The 16,437-nt window shown below is 46.4% G+C and overlaps 1 protein-coding gene across 3 annotated transcripts in view; it reads right to left on the bottom strand.

Moving 5' to 3' along the window:
• The window catches only part of CUX2 (cut like homeobox 2), a 366,464-nt gene extending 350,431 nt beyond the window's left edge, over window positions 1–16,033 (bottom strand). For 2 of the 3 annotated variants that reach the window (XM_072600460.1, XM_072600461.1), the window contains exon 1: window positions 15,820–16,032. In XM_072600460.1, the coding sequence (XP_072456561.1) occupies window positions 15,820–15,921 (102 nt within the window). In that variant the 5' untranslated portion in view covers window positions 15,922–16,032. Of the gene's footprint in view, window positions 1–15,819 lie in introns of all 3 variants that reach the window. The other variant, XM_072600459.1, reaches the window with a different exon arrangement.
• Between the last annotated feature and the right edge of the window lie 404 nt (window positions 16,034–16,437).

Genomic DNA, 16,437 nt, shown 5'->3' on the forward strand with positions numbered 1-16,437 from the left:
GGACCTCAGAGGCTGTCTAGTTCAATACTGTAGCTAAACAAGAATTTCTGTTATTCCAGTCTCTGCCTGAAGACTTGGAGTGACAGGGGACTCACTACCTCCTGAAGCAATCTGTTCTATTTTTGGACAGCTCCAGTTGTTCCTGGCCTCAAACCTAAATCTGCCTCTTTGAAACTCCCATCCATGGCCCCAAGTTCAACCCTGTGAGGCCAAATTGAGCAAAACTCATCCCCCATTCCATATGATAGCTGTTCAAAAAAAGTAGAGATGAACATGTTCTTCCTTTAGTTTTTCTTTCTCTAGGCTACACACGCTCAGTTTCTTCAGCTGATTGTCCTGTGGCATGATTTGGAGATCCTTTCCCATCCTGCATTACATGATCTCCAGGTTATTAACGCTCTTCTTAAAATGGTCGTGAAAAACTGAACACAATCCCCCAGAGGAGATTTAACTAAGGCAAAGTGCACCAGAACCATCCTCTTCCTAGATCTGGACTAAGCCTCTCTTCATATGACCTCTCATGACATCGACACCCTTGGCTGCCATCTTGCCCCACTGACTCATGTAGTACCTGAAGACCCCCAGATCTTTTTCAGATGAAATGATGCCTGGCAAGCATTTTATGAACTCTTCTTTGACTCACTAGCCAAATCCAACTCATCCTCAAGCTCCAAATCAAATCTTACTTTTTTTGTCAAGCCTTACCTGACCATGCCTCTGTACAAATATCACTCCCTCCTCTGACCTACTCCAGAACACTCGTGTGGGCCTTTTTTTTTTAAGCTACCTTGTATTATCTTTGCCTATTACCCACAAGGGCAAAATCATAGATCCCTGACAACAGTCACATGTAAAATGGTATAAAGTCTCCATCCAGGAAATATGTATTCAGAAGGGGAGAAGAACCAGACATGAAGCGATAGGCAAGGACAACAGCTAGCCTGGCTGATTTCTACATGGGTATACCCATGGAATGTGGAGAAATGACCCAGAAAGTGCCCTTCAGAACCTTGAACAGATCCTCCATTAAGAGTTTATGAGAGGATAGGAAGAATGGACTGAGGGGGCATGGGTGGCCTGGGGTCTGCATCGTTGGAGGCAGGATCCTAGGTTCAAGCTAAAGGGAATCTTAGAAATCATCTAAGCCTTTTTGAAAAATTTATTTTTTCCACCTAATTTTTTTCCATCTAATTTTCAGGATTGTATTCTCTACCTCTCATTATCTCCCCTTCCCCGCCACTGAGAAATCATGAAAACCCAAATCTGTTACAAATATGTTACTTAAGCAAAACAAATTAGCCATGTCCAAATGTGTGAATGTATGTCTGTGTAAAGCTATGCTGAGTCCATCACCTCTGTCTGGAGGTGGATTGTTTCATCATCAGAACTATAGTTGTCCAATCCCCTCATTATTGACAGAGGGAGACATGAAAGCCCTGTGCTAAGTGAGTTGCCCATGGTCATTCAGTTAGCAAGGGTCTGAAACAGAATTTGAAACAAGGTCTGCCTGACTCCAAGACCAGTGCTCCATCTACTCTGCCACAGATCAGTCAATAACTATTTATTAAGCACCCACCGTATGCCAGGCACTGTGTAGATCCATGAAAGTATTAAAACATTACTTTTGTCTGTGACTTACTATCTCCTCACTAGGAAAATGGGGAAGCTTTTCAAATGTAACTACCACTCTGATTCTCCTTCAGCCTAGCCCATACCTTCTGGTAGCATTGGTGATCATATACTTGGGGACAAGACTAATGCCCCTTGGGATTGTTCATTCCTTCTCTCAACAAATATTTATTGGGTCCTTGTATTTGAGACTCAAAGCAAGAGACTGTGAAGATACCAGCTGGAGAAAGGATAATCAGAGTCACTGCTTTCAAGGGGTTTATGGTCAAATAAGGATAATAAGATACATATTTTAATATCTCTGTCACATGGAGAACTATGTCCTAAAAAGGGTCACTGATCTCATGCTCTGGAAGAGGGGCAAGAGAAGAAATCACAGATGGTTTTGCGGAGGAGCTAGCATCTGATGTGGATCTTGAACAATGGCTACGATAATTTAAGATGCCTTACCCTAATTCAAAATTAGGATGGAGGAGTAGGATGGCAGAACAATGAGGACTCAGATTTAGGGGGTTTTGTTTGCTTGTCTTGTGTTTTCATGGAAATCTTGTAGAGATAACCTTGCTAAACATCCAGTCCTAAGGAGTGAACTTTGACTGTAATGGCTAATTTTGGTCTAGAATAATAAATGGTGAAATGCACTTCTCACCCATTGGCAGAGAGATAGAAGGCTATGGACATGGCCTGCTGCATGTGGGATCTGATTTGGACATCTCTTGGTTCCTTTGATTTTACTTAAGTCTCTTTAATTATACAGTATCTCCTCTCTCCCCCTGCCCCAGGGGAAGAGAGGTCCAGACAAAATGCTCTCAGAAACCTTGAGATGACAGAGAATGTTTTCTGCTAAGGGTAATCGGGGAAGGCTTCATGGAGGTGGCACCTAAGCTTAGTCTTGACTGAAGAAAAGGATCTCAACAGGTATAAATAAGGAAGGAATGCTTGGGAGTTATGGGGAAGGATCTGCAATCTACTACCCCACTTGAAGATAGTAGCAAAGAAAGAATTGTCTGCCTAGGGGAACCTCTCATCCTACGATCTCCCCCTTCACAAAAGCAGAGATCTGACCATATCATTCCCTTGTTCCCAAAGTTTCATTGGTTCCCTATGGTCCCAAGTCCCACGTTTGGCATTCAAAGATTCTATGGTGGGGGTAGAGGGAATAAGCATTTATATAGCACCATCTATGTGCCAGGCACTGTGGTAAACATTTTCCAAACACCCCATTTGATTCCCACAACAACCTATTATTATCCCTATTTCACAGTTGAGGAAACTGAGGCAGGCAGGGTGAAGTGACTTGCCCAGGGTCACACAGCTAGTATCTGTAGCCATATTTGAACCCAGGTTTTCCTACCTCCAAGCCAGGCGCTCTGTGCACTATAGCACCACCTAACTGCCCTAGCTCATCCTTTCTACATTGTCGCCAAACTGTCCTGCTCTCTCCTCCCTAAAGGTGACAGTCTTCCCTGCTTTTGAGTTTATTTATTCAAATGGTCCCTTGCGCTTGGCATACTCTACTGCTTCACCTCTGCCTCTTGGCACCCCGAATTTTTTAAAGCTGACCTCAAATGCCATAAGAAGCCTTTTCTGACTCTCTCAGGCACCAGTATCCCCCACCCTCCACCCCAAAAGTACTTTTTAAAATTGACTGTACACATACAGTTTTTATTCATCTATTTTTTTATTCACTTATTTGTCCACATGTAGATATCCACAGTCAAATGTAAATTCCCTGAGAACAGTCATAGCTCCAGCATTTTTTTTCTTTGTACTCCCAACCCCCCCAGTAACTGGAAATTCCTGGGAATGGAAGATGCCCAATAAATGCTAATTGAATTTAATCCAATGGAGCCTGGAGGTCAAAATGTCTCTCATTTTACCCTGTTGGGCTGGAGGAAAGAGAATAGTAGGGAGACAAATTAGAACAACAGGACAGGACAGAGATAGACATTGGACCTAGAGTTTTATTGATGTACGGAATTATCTGCCAAGGAAACTCCCAAGTAGAGAAGGAAATAGAATCAAGAAAATAAGCCAGAACCCAAACTTCAGCATTCCACAAGCCAAAAAGTAACCGTACATCCCTTTCTTCTGAAGAGAGTCAATTTAGGATCACATCATCAGGTGCAATCCTCAACCCACTTTGCAAATGAGGTTCAGAGAAGAAATATCACCCCACCCAAGTCCCATAAACAATCAGCAAAAAAAGAAAAACTGATCTTGTATCCTACTTGTTGAAGAAGCTTTTAAAAGGTGGAAGAGCCAGCATTTGAACCCAAGTTCTCTGACTGAAGATATAGTGCTATTTCCATACTATTTTCTCATGACCTCCCCCTGCTTCTACTAGGATGATGATTCCCATTGGTCTAATGGGGAAACAGAACCCTTGAGTGGGATCACACTGGGAGTTCGAGGTTGACCCAGTGACAGATCCAAAAGACACAGCTGCCACATTCCAACATCACTTATATCAGAACCAGCCATCTGGTAACACTCTCAAATTACATTCACCCAGAGCCCCAGCATCGGATTTTTCAGACATCCTAGCCCGTCAGCTTGTGAAACTGTTATGGTCAAGAAGATCGATGAGAGGGTGGATGAGGGTCATCCCAGTGCCTGAGGTGAAGGGAAAAAGGAGGTCAGGAAGAAGCTTCTGCAGCCACAGACCATGATCGGTCCTGGGGCACTGTTCCGGCCCCCAAAGGCTCAGCCTGTCAGTGCTTTGAGGAGTACTGACCCGACTGACCATAACAGCTCATGGGCAGCTTTTGTGGTCTTCCATGTCAACGGCACCCACACTCTAGCCCGCCTCTGAAAGTCAATAGACCATAATGGCTCCCAAGGCGCCATTACCCAACAGCCTGGGTCTGAGAGACACTGGCTCAAGCAAAGTCTTAAGTACCGCTTCACTCTAGGCATCTCATGTGGGTAGCCAGTTCTGGTCCAGAGATTCCTTCAGATTGATTTTTTTCCCTTTAAATGACTAATGCTAATATCAAAATGTTTCCTTCTTTTGGGGCATACCTAATGTATTGGAAGAGGTCTGAGGGCAAGGAGAGAAAGAAAAGGCAAGCCCTGGAAAGGCCACCCAATAACCTCTTTTATGTTTTCTGTATAACCACTAGCTTAAGGTCATACATAATTAACCACTTTTTTTAAATTAAAAAAAATTAAGCAACTTAGGAGGAACTGAGAGACTCTGAGACATCTTTAGTATTAAACTTGTGTCTGTATATAGTGTTCACTGCATCACCAAGTATTTTATTATCATACATAACCACATAGACTTAAGGCAGTACATTATACAGACTAGATTTGGGATAGGAGGGTGTGAGTTCAAATCCTGACCCCTGCCACCTACTACTTACATTTATGAGAGAGAACTTGGTATAACAAAGGGAGAGTCAGACGTGAAGCCAAGAAGACCTGGATTTAAATCCCGGCTCTGAAACACAATGTCTGTGTCCCCTGGGTTAATTCGCATAATTTATGCTCAAGGCAACTCCCTGAGACAGGGGCTCTTAGCTTGGGGTCCCTGAGTTTTTCTTAATATTTTGATAATTGCATTTCAGTGTATTGGGGTTTTTGTATTTTATGTATTTAAAAATATAATTTGAGAAGGAGTCTGTCTATAAATTTTGCAAGACTATGAGAGGGGTCTAAGACACAAAAGTTGAGAATCCTGACTCAAAGACTGCAGATTGTGCAGAGGACCCTGACCTATTTTGGTGGAGAAAATTTCCTCACCTGGGAGTTCTCTGTCAATAAATCCCAAGTCCAATTTCCACCAATATCATGGGATCATAGTTAGAGAGTTGGAAGAGACCTCATAGCCCAATCCCATTTTCACACATGGAGAAACTGAGGTTCAGAGAAATAAAAATGACTTGCTCCAAGTCACACAAGTAGCAAGGACAAGATTCAAACTCAGGTCCTAATCACTTCAAATCCAGTACACTTTACACTGAACACTTAAGAACTTGGACAGGAAATGAATACTAATAGCATTTATGTAGTGTTTAAAGGATTGCAAAGCACTTTATAAATATTATTTTATCCTCTCCACAATCCTGGAAGGTAGACACTCTTATTATCCCCATTTGACAGATGAGGAAATTGAGGCACAAAGAGGTTAAGTAACTTGATCAGAATCACACTGTCCGAGGTACTCACTTCATGGCTTAGCTTTCTCTTCACCTACTGGGCCACAGTTTTTTCAAGAGAGACTAGGTCAAGGGTTCTTCTCCTGACGTCTGAGAACTTGTTTCTTTTTTTAATATATATTTTGACATTTATATTTCAGTATAATGTGTTTTCTTTTGTAATTTTATATACTTATATTATGCATCATTTAAACTTTTCTTCTAAGGAGCCCATAGGCTTCATCAGACTTGCAAAAGGATCCATGACACACGATGAAATTAAGAATTCCTAGACTTAGGTCATCTTCCTGCTCTCAGCACATGAATCTGTACCCTAGGACAGGCAGCAGAAGCCTCTGGTGGTTCAGTGGATAGAGCACTGAACCTAGAGTCATGAAGACTTGAGTTCAAATCTGGCCCTAGATACTTACTAGCTATGTGACCCTGGGCAAGTCACTTCTCTCTGTGTGCCTCAGTTTCCTTATCTATAAAATGGGGATAATAAGAGTGTCTACCTCCCAGGACAGTGGCGAGGATAAAATAATATTTATAAAGTAGCATCTACCACCCCCCCCTGGATTTGTTGTGAAGACCAAGTAACATTATATCTATAAGCACTATTCAAACCTTAAAATGCTATAAAAATGCCAATCAGTAAAATCTCCATTTTTCAGATGAAGAAATTGAAACCAGGTGAGCCCTAAGTAATTTTCCCAGGTCACTTAGCTATGGCTATTATCTTATGACCACAGTGAAAAGAAGTCACTTTCCACCTCTCTGAAATACAGCTACTTTTCAGATGGGACATGGGTGTCAGACACAGACAAGTAACAAAAATAGTTTTTATTATTATTTGGGAAGGGTGGATTCTTAGAAAAGTTTATCTGATGGGTCCAATTTCTTCATCATGGACACTGGAGAAAAAGGGAGAGGGGAGGAGAAAGACAAGGAAGGAAATGAAAAGGTTCCCCAAGTTCCCCAAGGCTAGGTTCATATTGCCCCAATACAGCCAGAAAGCTCCCACTCTAAGCATCTGTATCTTCCTTCAAGACTCAGCACAGGCCTTGCATTTCCCCCAGGAAGTTTTTCTTGATCCCCTAAAAGGAGGGAGTTGTAGCGGACAACATCTAGGGCCCTGCAGCTCAAAATTTGTGAGTGGATGCCCTCAGGTACTCCTCCAGAAATTAATTAGGATTTATTTTGTGTATCATTTGTATAGACTAATCTCAGTGTGTGTGTGTGCATATGTGTGTGTGTGTGAGAAAGATTTCCCCCAGAGAAAATAAACTCCTTGAAGGCAGGAAATGTCTCATTTTTGTCTTTGTATTCTTCATGAATAGTACTTAGCTTGTCACATAGTAGGTGGTCAATAAATACTTGTTGAATTGAATTGACTGTGTACATACACATATACACCTGTAAAGATTTATTATGTACACATGTAGCTTTATGTAAATATGTTTATGTATGTATATATAGATTTGTGTATATATGTGTATGTAGATAGATACAAACATACATATATATATGACAGACAAAAGGATGGAAAGAGAAAGAGAGGAAGAGATAGAGATGGAGAGAGAGGTGGATAGAATAAGAGAGGTAGATAGAAACAGAGAGAGATGGGTAGACAGACAGATGGATGGATGAATAGACAGATGATGGATAGATGCGTAAATGGATAAATAGGCGGATGGATAGATAGACAAATAGATGGGTAGATAGATAAATAGACCAACGGATGGATAGATAAACAGACAGACAGACAGATGGGTAGACAGAGAGACAACTATTTCCCTGAGATCAAGGCCTGTCTAAGTTTTTTCGTCTTTTGTCTCAACACCTAGCACCTGGTTGGTGCCTAGTAGCCAGTTCACAAGTGCTGGTGGTTAAGTGGTTGATTTCTCCACTACTGGACTGTAAACTCATTGGGTTCCCCTCTCCCCCTTTGACTTGGGGCCTGTGCTGTATCTCTATTTGTGGCCTCCACACCAAGCACAATGTTATGCACACAGAAGGTGCTTAATAAGTGGAATATTAGCAGAGTAAAAGAACAAAGAGGCACCACCTTAGTTCAAGCTCCCATCCCCTCTCACCTGGACTATTGCAAGGCCTCCTAATTTAGCTCCCTGTCTCAAGTCTTCCCCTCCTCCAATCCATCTTCCACACAGCTAATAAAGTGGTTTTCTAAAAGCCTGGGTCTGACCATGTCACCCACCTACTCAATAAACTCCAGCAGCTTCCCATTACCTTCAAGAATACATTTAAACTCTTAAGGTTGGCATGGAAAGCTCTTCACAACCTCGTCCCAGTCCTATTTTTCCTGCCTTTTAAAACAGGCCTCCCCTCCATAGCCTGGACAGTTCAGCTCTGCTGGCCTCCTTGCCCTTCCTAAAGCACATCACTCAGCCTTTCCGTGTGTGTGGGGGGGGGTGGGGGGTGGGGGGGGGGGGGTGTGCGCACACGCACTGGCTGCCCCCTGGCCTGAAAGGCTTTGCCACCCCACCTGCCAGCCTCTTGCTTTCCTTGGTAGTTTCCTTCAAGGCTCAGCTCAAGTCTGACCCTCTGCCACAGGCCTTTCCTGGTACCCTACCTCCTAAATGTTTCCCCTTTTAGAACATCTTCCATCTGCTCTGTAGATATCTGGTAGGCAGAGTTATTTGCACGTCGACTCCCCCATTAGAAATGTGAGATCTCTCCAGCACTTGGCACAGTTTCTGGCACACTGGAAGCAAATACTTGCTGATTTGCTGATCGAATGATTGACTGATTGGGTTGTAGACAGCTTGTTCTAAAGGATCAAGGTATCCTTCCCCAAAATGCCTAGGGCTGTTCTAATCCTAGAGAGACAACCTGGACAAAAGCAGCTAGACAAAAAAGTCTGAGTTCAGATTCCACCTCCAACAAAGCCAAGTGATTGTGGGAAATTTGTTTATCCTCTGTGAGCCTCAGTTTCCTCCTTTGTCATACTTGCAGCACTCACTTCATCTTCTTCTTGGGAGTTTCAAATAAGCCAATACATGGGAAGTACCATGTAAATGTCAACTAATAATTATTTGATCTCTCCAAAATGACGTCCCTTGATAAGTTGCAACTCCTTAAAACACTTATATTCCTCTTCTTTCACAACTACCCCATGAGGGAGATAGGACTGAGATAAATACCCTATTTAGACATCTAGAGCGGAATAGAATGCAACAAGCCACACTGGCTCTGGGATAAGAGGTCCTGGGTTCAAATCCCACCATTATCTGAGTGACCTTGAGCAGCTCATGTCATTTCCCTGGGCATGTAAAATGAGGGTGTTTGAACTGAGTAGCCCTCCATGCCCTTTCCAGCTCTAAAATAACTCGCATTTCCTTAGTTTACATAGTATTCTCCCTTCAAAACGCTAACCCTCTAGGGCAGAAAGTATAACCCTCAACCTCATTTTACAGAGGAGGAAGCTGAGGTACAGAGAAGAGGGGATGACTTGCCCACAGACATACCACTATGTAGTGAAAGATGCATAGTTAGAATTCAGGTCTCTCCTGATTCCAAGTACAATACTCCTTCTCTTGTTCAATCTTTTCAGTTGTGTCTGACTCTCTGTGACCCCATTTTGGGATTTTCTTGACAGAGATACTGGAGTGGCTTGCCATTTCCTTCTCCAGCTCATTTTACAGATGAGGAAACTAAGGCAAACAGGGTGAAGTGACGTGTCCAGGGTCACACAGCTAGAAAGTGTCTGAGGCTGGTTTTGAACTCAGAAAGATGAGCCTTCCAGGTCTGGCGCTCTATCCACTGCACCACCTTACAGCATACTCAAAAGAGCATCTGACTAGAAGGCAAAGGTTCCAGGTTCCAGTTCAGACTTTGGGCAAGTGATTTCCGTCTCTAGATGCATCCCCTCTGTGTCTGCCAGATTGGGGGAGGGGAAAGAGGGAGACAGAGACAGAGACACAAAGACAGAGAGAGAGAGAGAGAAAGAAAGAGAGAGAAAGAGAGAGAGGTGTGGAGGGGGAGAGAGAGCAAAAGAGATGGAAGGAAAGAGAGAAAGAAGGAAAGAATGAGAAACAGAGAGAGAGGCAGGGAGAGAGAGAAACAGAGACAGAAAGATACACACAGAGAGATTCAAGTCACACTGCTCAGCTGGTGGCAGAAGGCAAAACTAGACCACAGGTGTTCCCACTTCCAACCCTGTATTCTTTGCATTGGACCATACTGCCCCTCATTTTGTTGGCACCATCACAGCTGAATTCACAGAGGGGAAACTGGCCAGGAAATCAGACTCAGAGAATTCAGAGGCCAAGACCAAACTAGAACAAGGATTCTTGCAGTCCTCCTCTCACCTCTCTGCCCGAGGCAGCCTCTGGGGTGGGCAACTGGGTGGCCCCACATGAACTCACATGAACTATGCTTTAAAAAAATTAAAAAGCCAATAGTGTGAAAACAACAGCTTTTGGGCAGCTATGTCTGCCATCTCCTCGAGACAAATTTAGAACCAGTCCAGGGTTTGTTTGCAATTCCATCTGATGGAAGAAAGGTTACCACCACAGACAGTAAGTGGAATATTTCTGAAGTGCTGAGACACCAATCCACACTCTGTATCTTTTTAACAGAAGGTTAAAAAAAAGAAAGAAAGAAAAGAGAAAAAACCCTCCAGAACGCTGTTCCCTGATCTATTTAACAGCACAGCATTAATGTAAAATAACCAACAGCTAAAACTGTGAGGGATAAGAGGTCGTTATTTATTATTTATTTTAGCAACTCTAAGTGTGCCCAGCATCAAGCAATCAAAAGAAGAGTAAATCTTTGAGAAGCAGGAGACTTCTCTCCCATGGTACCCTCTTGGTCCTTTTCATGTCCCCAACGCTAAATGGCGAAATGGAAGCAGGATGATGTAAGAGGTTCTCCCCCTCCAACTCATCGAAGAGTAATTATTTAAATATGCTTCAACACTTATCTCCAATTCTACTGGTAGTGCCGCCTGCCTGCCCCACCCTGATCCTCATCCCACCTCCCCACCAACAAATACCCCATTCCTGCCATGACTTTCTATCCTAGGGAGTCATAGAGATTTCCAGAGAATGGCAGGATGGAGTAGCCCACTGGGGCTGGCTACAGATGGAGTTTGGTTCATCTGAATGTTCATTGTTCTCTTTACAGATGACAGGGGTGTGGGGAAGGGTAGGGAAGGGGCAGAAAATGCCAGGAATATTTCCCACCTTCCTTCCTCATTCCTCTGCCATATGCTGAGGATGCATAGGGGACACTGGTCAGTCCCTCTCCAAAGAGTCAACCTTGAAAGACAGCCTGTATCTGTTCATGCCAGGCTTTCCTGCCTACAAATACCACCCCCACTCTCCCACCCCCTTTCCCAGCAAGAACACTCCATTAAGCCAAGTTTGCAAAGTTAAGCTTCATCCAACAAAACTGATAGCTTATTTACCGCTGTCATCTATAGAAAGAAGAATTTTGACACATTGTTAAATGAGAGCACATTTAGATAAGTCAACCTGTCATATCATGTAATGGATGTCTAAATTCTCTCTAGCTGATATGTAAAATTTATGCACTTCAGAATATCATAAGGTTATAATATTTTAATCACATCCGCATTCTTTCCCTAAACTTTGAACAGGAGGAAACATTGCACGAAGCAAAATCCCAGGCAGGTGCTTTGCCAAACTCTGGCACCAGCCACACTAACCACCATTCAAAGAGAGAGACACCTCACCCTTCTACTGAAGTTTTTCCCCCAAACTCCATCCAGTCTGGTTCTCTGCCCCATTTCCTATAAGCACCTCTGTTGCTGAGCTAATTTTTCCTTGATAAACACACGCAGGCTTCAACCATGACCATTTCTGTTCCCTGACAAGGAGAGATGCTGGAATTTAAAACCAAGCCAATCAGGTATATACCAGGGGTAAGAATCTGCTCTCGGACTGAAAGCCTTTGACTGGTACTGAGCTTCCCCCAGAACCTCATGTGAAGAAAACACCTAGGGCCCAGATAGCAAAGAGGCCCATACTCTGAATGTAATAAAAAAAATTTTTTTTAAAAGGCTGCAAATTAAGGCAAAAAAATCATAAAGGTATGAAGAATCCTGTTATGGCTATGATACACAGGAAAGCTGTAAAAAAATACTGCATTAGTAATGTACACCATAAAGCAATCTCATAACCAAATGAAATATGCCCCAGCATTATCTCGGAGAGAATTTTATCTGTTCTCATCTCCTTGACTGCTAGCAGTAAGAGGAAAAAAAAAAAAAGGGAAGAGGGGGAGGAAAAAAAAGACCGGACAGCCAGGGGTCTGTCTCTCTGATCAAAGCATTCCACAGTGTTGGATCCCTTCATCTAACATGTTTTACATATGTCCACAATTCATCACTGCTGTCCACTCTTCCTGTCTTCCCATGGCAGGTAAACAGCCCTGCTGTGTACAGATGTGGCCTTTGAGGGAATCATAAAGCCAACAGTTTCCCTGTTCTTTCTTTCCTTTTTTTTTTAAATAGAGGGCACTAGGCCAAGCTGGTACAAGGTCACCTTCCTTGCCAGGATCCAGGGGCGGTGCCGGCAGCGTGTCCTGGCCCAGCGACAGCCCCTTCTGCTGGGTTGTTCACTTTCCAGCTCAGCACCCAGACGTAGCTAGCTGCTCAACCAGAACACCGAGAATTAAGGCTATACAGAGAGGCACAGTCAGGCTCAAAGTCAACCTGGGACCTGTCTCCTCCAGTTCCTTCCCTTCATCCTCCTAGCAGCTTAACGGCTAGTGGACAAAAGTTTCCTATTTCAGCCAAAACTAGTGGCTCTCTACCCACCCCCTCCTACTGCCCCTATTCCCTCTTCACACCAAAAGAAAAAAAAAAGGAAAAAAGAGAGAGTATTGCATAAATGTCATCAGTGTTATGTACCAGAGAATGGATGATCCCTAGGAAAAAAAAAAGCATTCAGTTCTGTAATCTGTCTGGAACAAAACTGCTGTAAATAACCATTGGCAGGAGTTGCCCATTTGTGATACCTGTATATACTTTCCAGGGTGGAGCATTGCAAATGCAGTCTGTAATCTGCTTAAAAGCCCCAATATTTTTTAAATGCTGGGGCTGTTGCTTCATTACTGAGCCTTTTTTCCATTGTATTTTCGAGTGCTCCCAAATGAAGCAGGCAGCAGCCTCTGGAACCCTGGAATATCCTACAGGGATAAAGTCATTTAATATCGATGTAAATGAGTCCACTCTCCTTTCCCACTAGTTTCCATGTTGGACTTAAGTCTGTTCATTACTGGTCACATTCGCCAAGCTATTGTTTTAATAAACGGCAGCTTCATACATCTTGTTCATTTTCCCCTTTTCATTTTCCCCTTATTTCTCCTCCCATCAGATGGTCTGAATGTAAACACTGTCTCTTCCCCCCTCTCCCCCAGGTCAAATGTCCTCTTTATACATTTTAACAAAGGGCTTATGGTTAATTTCACAGACCGATGGCACTCCAGCTGAACACTAGATCTCTGTGACCTAAAGAGGACCACAAAGGAACAGGCAGGTCTCTCCTGCCTCGGAGAAGAGATGTACACCATCTCAGGGCTCCAACCCCCCTCGACCTATCTACTCTGCTCCCCCACCTCATCCAGAGGCAGCCTCACCCCGCGCACGGTTTGCAAGATTGAATATTAGTTGCCTAATGAAAATTTTGTTAACTGACATTCAGGGACGAAAGGAATCAAGTGGCAGGGCTGTAAATCTCTACGCTAAATTCTCCAGACCTGAATAACAATGGGACCACAAAGGGGGCTCTTGCCAGCCCCGGCGATGATTTCCTTGTTCCTCAGGCTTTCTCCCCTATCTGCTTGCCACGCTCTTGTCATCCCCTATGTTACAGAACATCAATCATAAATAAAGAGCTGGTGCCCTCCGAGTACCCAGCTCTAATTTACAAACATTAGCAGGGAATACAATTACAATTGGCCTTCATCCCCCAACACAGGGTAGCCAGCCCAACACGCTCCCTCACCCCACTCTTTGAAAACGCTGTTTTTTTCCTCTCTCTCTCTCTCTCTCTCTCTCTCTCTCTCTCTCTCTCTCTCTCTCTCTCTCTCTCTCTCCTTCTTTCTCTGTATTTATAAAGGAAAACTACAAGACAAGACAGCTATATCCAGCTCCCCCTGCCCCCCCCCCCTTATCACCCCCTTCCCCTCCTCCGGTGCAAAACTCCTGGGTAAGGGAACCTGAAAGTGCCTTTCATATTCCAGGTTATTAGCAGACGGCGAGGTAGCTTTATTTTCTTTTTTCTTTTTAAGATCTGAGTGGCTGGCGGGGGGGGGGGGGGGAGTGAAAATGAGGGGTGGCAGCAGCCTGGAAGGGAGGGAGACTAGGAAGGAGGCAAGAGGGAAGGGAAGCCAAGGGCAGGGCAGGGAGGAGGGAACCACAGGATCGGGCTGGAAGAAACTTAACTAGATTTGCACATAGGCCAAAAAAAAAAAAAAAGCTAGTCTCTTTTATCTCCAGACTGATTATCTTTTATCTTAAGCTAATGTCACCGCAAACAAGTAGGATACTATAATCGGTCTGTTATCCGCACCATTTGCCCCCAACTTCTCCCGCTGTGATAGCTACTTCAAAGATTTAACATTTATAGGGGAATCCGCCGCTGCAGCAGTCAGAACGAGAGGCAGGGGTGCGTCCCAGGCACTCCAGAAATTCTGGCAAGTTCATTCCTCCCTCCCCCTTAACCGAGTCGCAACACTGCCCCCCCCCCCGCCCCGGTCACCCCCATCCCAACTCCCCCAGTCGTTTCCCCTGGGCGCCAACAGGGCGGACCCAAGATAATCGAGAGAAGGGGGGGGGGGGGATGGAAGAAATGAAAGAGAGAGAGAGAGAGATTTTCTTAAATCAGACATTCGAATATTACTCCCCCTCGATCTGTAAAGGGCTTCGCTCTAAGGAGGGAGAGAGGGAGAAAAGAATACATGCAACTCAGCCATTTAAAAGTTAACAGAAGCTAAGGCTGCATTCACCTGCTTTGCAATGATCCCAGTCTATTAAGAGTTCTCAGAGGTGGGAATGCAAACTTCCGCGCCCCGGAGCCCCCGGCCACCACAATTGGGTTCGTGTTTTCTGTTTTTGTTATCCTCCAAGCTCGGGACGAGGGAGGATGCTTCAACTACCAGGCATGGAGCAGAGGGGAAGGATGGGGAGGGAGATTAAAAAAGGAAGAAGAAATGACAAACCCCCAAAAGAATTGGACAGAGAAGGAGAAGTCAGAGGAGGCGACAGAGTCCCAGCGGTCAGGGTCGCCCGCCCCGGATGTCTGGCAGGCGGCGGCGGCGGCGGTGGCGGCGGCGGGTCCTGCGCAGCCCGGCGGGCGCTGGTGGCGGTGGCGGTGGTGAAGGCGGCGGAGGTGCTGCTGGTGGCGGGGCGCGGAGCCTCCTCCTCTCCTCCCCCTGCCTGGCTCCCTCCTCCTCCTCCTGGTCCTCCTCCTCCTCCTTTCCCTCTCTCTGTCTCCTTCCCCTCCCTCTCTCCCTAGCTCCCCCTCCCGTGCCAGCTCTCCCCGCCAGTGCCGGGAGCCGGGAGGCACGCAGTGCGCTCCCCCCGCCACCCCCCTTCTCCTCTCCAGCCGCCCAGAAGTTGGGAGCCGGGGAAAGTGAGGCGAGGGAGCCGGGCGGGCGGGGAGGGGGCTCCGGGAGACGAGCAGGGGGGGGCGCCGCACGCGCGAGCCGGGGACCCCCCACCCCTCCGGCGCCTTCTCGGCCCCGCTCCCCTCTCTCCCCCGGCCGGCCACCTCCACCACCGCCGCGGCCGCCGCGGAGGCTTGGGGAGCTCTCTAGCGCAGCTCCATGGTCGCGGCCGCTAATCGATGACTGAACCGAACAAAGAGCAGCTCCTGAATCAATTTCTGATACCTATCAATGGGGAGCCGGCCGGCGGCCGAGTCCCCCCCTCTCCGGGCCGGCCCCGCCGCGACCCCCGCGCCCAGCGGGCGCCCTCCCTCCCAGGGGCACCTCTGGGGCACCCTGGGAGCGTCCCGAGGCTCCCCCGGCGCCGCGCCGCCGGCGCTTCCCCACTAACCTGGAGCCGTCGTAGATCAAACTGCTTCCAATATTGAAACATCGATCCCACATTGGCGGCCATCTTGGGGGCTATTGAAGAGACACACACACATACACACATACACGCACACACGCACACACACACGCGCGCACACACACACAAGAGTTTGGCTCTCTCAGTGGCTAGACTCAATATCTGGGCTGGACTCCCCCAACCCGGGGGCAGCCGCCGGTGGCCCCCCCTCCCTCCTCTGCTCTGCTCTAGCGCTCTCCCCCGCCCCCGCGTGGTCTCCCACCCTCCCTCCTCTGCGTGCGTGTGTGTGTGTGTGTGTGTGTGTGTGTGTGTGTGTCTCCCGCTCCCCAGCCCGGCACCAGCTCCTCACCCCCTCCCTTCCTCCTCCTCCTCCTCCTCCTCCTCCCCCTTCTCCGCCCGGCCGCCGCCGATCGGAGGAACCGAGAGCGCTGGGCAGCAGCAGCAGCAGCCGGCGGCTGGCCCCCTCCGACCCCCCGGAGCGGAGGGCGAGGGCGGAGGCGGGGAGTCTGAGAGCCGCCGGCGGCGCTGGGCTAGGATGGGGGGGTGGGGGTGGGGGGGTGGACTCAAGAGCCGGGCGAGGGGGGGTTGTTGGAGCGGAGAAGG

This window comes from Notamacropus eugenii, chromosome 4, assembly GCF_028372415.1.
Source record: "Notamacropus eugenii isolate mMacEug1 chromosome 4, mMacEug1.pri_v2, whole genome shotgun sequence".
NCBI lineage: Eukaryota > Metazoa > Chordata > Mammalia > Diprotodontia > Macropodidae > Notamacropus > Notamacropus eugenii.